At 50.1% G+C, this 4,317-nt stretch overlaps 1 protein-coding gene across 1 annotated transcript in view; it reads left to right on the top strand.

The window, feature by feature from the left end:
* Nucleotides 1-361: 361 nt before the first annotated feature.
* Nucleotides 362-4,317, top strand: part of Pou4f1 (POU class 4 homeobox 1) — a 7,543-nt gene continuing 3,587 nt past the window's right edge. The window contains exons 1-2 of the mRNA XM_033760910.1: nt 362-592; nt 4,090-4,265. Coding sequence (XP_033616801.1) covers nt 362-592; nt 4,090-4,265 — 407 coding nt within the window. The remainder of the gene's footprint in view (nt 593-4,089; nt 4,266-4,317) is intronic.

Here is a 4,317-nt window from a genome sequence, read left to right as displayed (position 1 = left end):
CAGTCTGTACGCTGAGCTGGAAGCCTTAGAAGATCCCGCCCGGCCCCAGGGCTTTGCTGACGCTGGACTGTGGGGACCCAGGGCGAGGTGACTGCGAGCAGAGGAGGAGGACAGTGGCCTCCAGGAAATCTCCGAGCCCCAGCGATGGAGAGCGCATCCCTGGCCACCAAGGGCAGGGGCACAGCCCCACCGCTCACCATGAGCGAGCCGGGTCCTCAACGAGGCACAAGAGGGCTGTCAGAGGAGGTCCGCAAGCCATCGGAAGAGGACCAAGGGACCAGTGTCCATCACTGGAGAGATACAGGTCCCGATGCATAATAAGAGAGAGTGGCAATAAGAAGGAGTGGCATCAAAGTTGTCCATGGCCCTGGGAAAGTGGCCCCAGGGGGAAGGAAAATACAGCACTCATCCTTCCTGTGCGCCACACGTAGCACAGACAGTGCCCGAGCAGGAGGCCACAGCGATCGCCCAAGTGCAGCCTCCCGATCCCCAGACCGGAAACCTGAATCCTCCGTCTGCTCCTCCCTCACCAGAACTTTCACACTGGCATCTTCCAGGAGCACAGTGCCTTCTTTTAAACTGGTCATTTCCAGTGAGCTAAATACCTGATGCCCTAGTCTGCAGCGATCAAAGATCTGGCTTCAGCTGTCCAAACACAGGTAGCAGGGCCTGCAGGTGGGCCTAGAACCCCAGGTTTCCTTGAGAGTTTAGGGTCCCACATAGGTAGATAAACAGCCTCGGTGCACTGATGTCACTTAGGTTCAAATTTCCTAGAGTGACCCTTCAATCAAAACAATTTGAGTTCAACCCTTCCCTGCTGTGCCATATGTTAATTTTCCCTAAGTCCCACTGAAAAACGAAAGGCAGTTCCCAAATAGACAGTTTCTGGGTGGTTGTGGGGGGTCTGTCCCAGTTGAGTGGAGGAGGTCAAAGGTGAGGAGACTTCACCTGGGCTAGTCTTCACTTCACACAACTAGTCCACTCCCTGAACTCAGGAAAGGGGTGCTACCAAAGGAAATTCGAAGGGAGGCTTGCCGAAGGAGGAGGAGACAATGAATTAATGAGGGAAAGAAATGTGTCTCTGATAGACTCCCTGTCCCTAGGGGCAGACATTCCGTGGAAATCAATAGCTGTGCATTCTTTATCCTTCTCCTGATAAAATGCAAAGCTATGAGATGGTGTGTAGGGGGGTGGGAGTGCTGGTCATTAAACGAGGAAAAGGTGGGGACAAATGCCCAGGAATCTAGGCCAAGACTCAGACCCCATGTGGGCATCATTAGCACAGGCAGGAACCAACTAATTACAACAGTTGCCAACCCAGGAAAACAAAGCAGTGACATATGGGTGAGCTGAGTCCAGGCCCTATCACCCTTGCCTTTTTACCCCTCATGGGCTTGATGTGGTCCAAGGAATTTCCTGTCTCACATTTTATCCTGGAGTTGAGGTCCAGTGGGAATGTACAGACTAAAACTCCGACCAGAGAAGCTCCCTCTCCTCACACCTGTTAAATCTGTACCATAAACACTTTTCTCCTGCAGCTTCCAGGGCTCACAGGCTGTCATCTCTTGGAGGGCAGGTTTTCCTGCTCTACATCTCATTTCATCTCCATGCCTTGCCAGACTAGGTAGGGCTTAGTTAGCCTTCGGGGAAGGGAGACTAGGTAGCAAGTAAATGAAGGAGGGGTGAAATAATTGGTTTCAGAAAAAGAACGGGCTGGAATGAAGATTAACAGCTTTGCCTGGGGCAAGCACACACCTCCTGCCCAGTCTCCACCCCCCTTTAAGGAGACCCTGCCAAGGATCTTCTAGCAACCTCTAATCAACCCTGGCCTGCGAAAGCACCCTTGACTTTTTCTTCTGACTCTCCCCAACTAACCTCTCTCCTTTCCTAAATGCTCTACAGTTTGATGAAACTCTGTTACACATGCCATAGTGGAAAACAGAAGTGGCTTACATGGGCAGGAACCCAGTCCACCTTTCACATTTCTAGTCCCAGGGCTTGTGTGCGTGTGGGGGGGCGGGGGTGGTGTGGGTGGTGATATTCTAGACAGAGGTCTAGCCTCAGCTGAGCTCAAAAAGTATTCTTCAGTCCCAAGAGAGGTGAGCTAAGCTAAGGAGGGAGTTTGGCAGGGTGGTAAGCTCCTGACTTCAGGTTTCTGTGTTTCTCTTGGGGTGAAGGACTCCTAGTGTCTAAGAGGTAAACCAAGGTTGACTTGGGGTACTTAGGAACTCTCTCATTCCTTGCCCCATGTGGATCCACCTGGTCCTAAACCTGGACTGTTTGCCTTTCTATGGGCCCAGTACTTGTCCCTCAGGTCCAGCGTTTCCTGAGAGGCCGGGTGCTGGCTGCAGGCACTAGACCTTGTGAGGGTGGGTTGCCATGGGGGAGCTTTCTTACCCCCCAGCGGGCCACGTACCCCCCTCCCTGGGCCACGACGGGTGTCAGGAAGGATTAGGTTAAACCCGGATACCCATTGCGACAACGACCGAAGGACTCGCTCTTCCCCTCCAGCGATGCCTGCTCTTCGTCCATTCCCTATTGAGATAAAGTTGCATTTAGCGCTCCCAGGGGAACCCATAATGGATGGAGCTCGGCTCCTTCACACACCAGCAAGTGAACATCCTTCACTTCCCTCTCGGGCTAGAAGGAAGGGCGGGGGGATGAGAACAGAAAAGAAAAGAAAGAAAAAAGAAAGGAAAAGCCTGGATGATGCCCGTGGGCACTTCTTGGATCTGAATAGATGAGTGGGAATGCTAAATATGCAAGCTTTTGTTCAAAAGAAAGATAAAATCCACAGATTCCTTAAGTCATGGGTTTATAGAAATGAGCTCTGCTCTTTGGTGGAAATACAGACCTGTGTGGTGTGGGAGAGACCTGAAATGTTAGTTATCTGATTTCTATTCCCCATAAGCAGCCCTTTGCTGCTCTCCAGCTCTCTTGTGGCAGATGTGATAACATCTGGGCCATTATTATCACTCAGGGCAAGCACTGGGTCCCTAGAGACTCTGGCACCTCAACAGCAGCTCCCTAAGGACTGCCTTGATCTGTCTGCCACATGAGGGCCATGTAACAGGTTGGCTAATTGATTTATTCTTCTTTGGTCTTGATTTCACAGTAATTAGAAATAAATTGTTAAAAGTGGAAAGAGCGTGTGCTTGCTTTCAAATTCATTTGAATCAATATTTTGAATCATACTTTCCTATAAATTAACTTCCTCTTGTTTTCTATTAAAGGAGAAGTATACAAAGAATTAAGAGTCAAAGGACAAAAATGATGGAAGAGAAAAGAAAGTTCTTTTCACATCTTACTCTTTTTTTTTTTTTCTCCTGAAGAGGTTTTTTCTGGAGTTTCCAGAATAAAGTGTGTGTGTGTGTGTGCTCGCGTGCTGAGGAGACAGAAAGGGATCCTAGCTATACCCTGTTAACTATTCTTTCCGTTTGATTACTAGAACCCTCAGATCACGCGGAGCTCGTTTGAAACGTGGGTTTGTACCGGGTTAGAGATAAACAATAAGAGAAACGCACAATTTAATTTCAGCAGCTTTTTCGGAATAAAAAGGATATGCTCCTTGTGGCTTCTAAGTGGCTGTCACTAGTGGTGCCTGACACAGTTATATTAACAACAACAACAACAACAAAGTATGCGGAGGAAATTAAATTATGGGGAAATCAATAAAGTCTGACTGCTTCAAACAAATGTCTGTCACCGCGATTATTCTCCAGGAACCTATTTATAAACCTTGAAAGAAACAGGTTCTTGGAGCAAAAGACAGCACCGTCCGCATTTCTGTGTTATTTTTCTCTGCATAGAGAGGAATTCGCAGTCATAATTTAACATACAAACGGCCAGCTGTATACATTATATAACTGCTTGTTAGGCATCACAGAAAGGAGTTCTAAGTGATGCGCGTATATTCAGAGCTTGCGAGGGAGAGGAGTGCAAGTGCCTCCAAAAGGTGCCTACCCTTAGACAATAGCTGACCCATCTGATCTTTCCAGACCCTCGGTGGAAAGGTGACGCGTGCAGTGCGCATGCCCGGGCAGCTACAGGTGCATCACCTGCGCTGTCCTCGATGGTGGTCACTATAAGAGCTGCTCCCCTGCGCTGGTCACTGCCCAACGAGTGCGCGCGCGCGCAGACGCACGGCGCCACCGAAAGGAAGAGCGCGCGCCAGACAGACGGAGACAGCTGATGCCTGTCAACGCGGCGGGGCTGCGAGCTCTCGCGAGAGCTCCCGGGCCGGCCGCGAGAAGTGGGGCTCAGGTGTAAGAGGAGTGCATCCCGTCTGCGCGCGGGGCTAGAGCTCTCGGAGAAGCG

This window comes from Fukomys damarensis, unplaced genomic scaffold, assembly GCF_012274545.1.
Source record: "Fukomys damarensis isolate Sample0158 unplaced genomic scaffold, DMR_v1.0_HiC HiC_scaffold_6, whole genome shotgun sequence".
Classification (NCBI taxonomy): Eukaryota; Metazoa; Chordata; class Mammalia; order Rodentia; family Bathyergidae; genus Fukomys; species Fukomys damarensis.
This window is presented reverse-complemented; position numbering and strand designations above follow the sequence as displayed.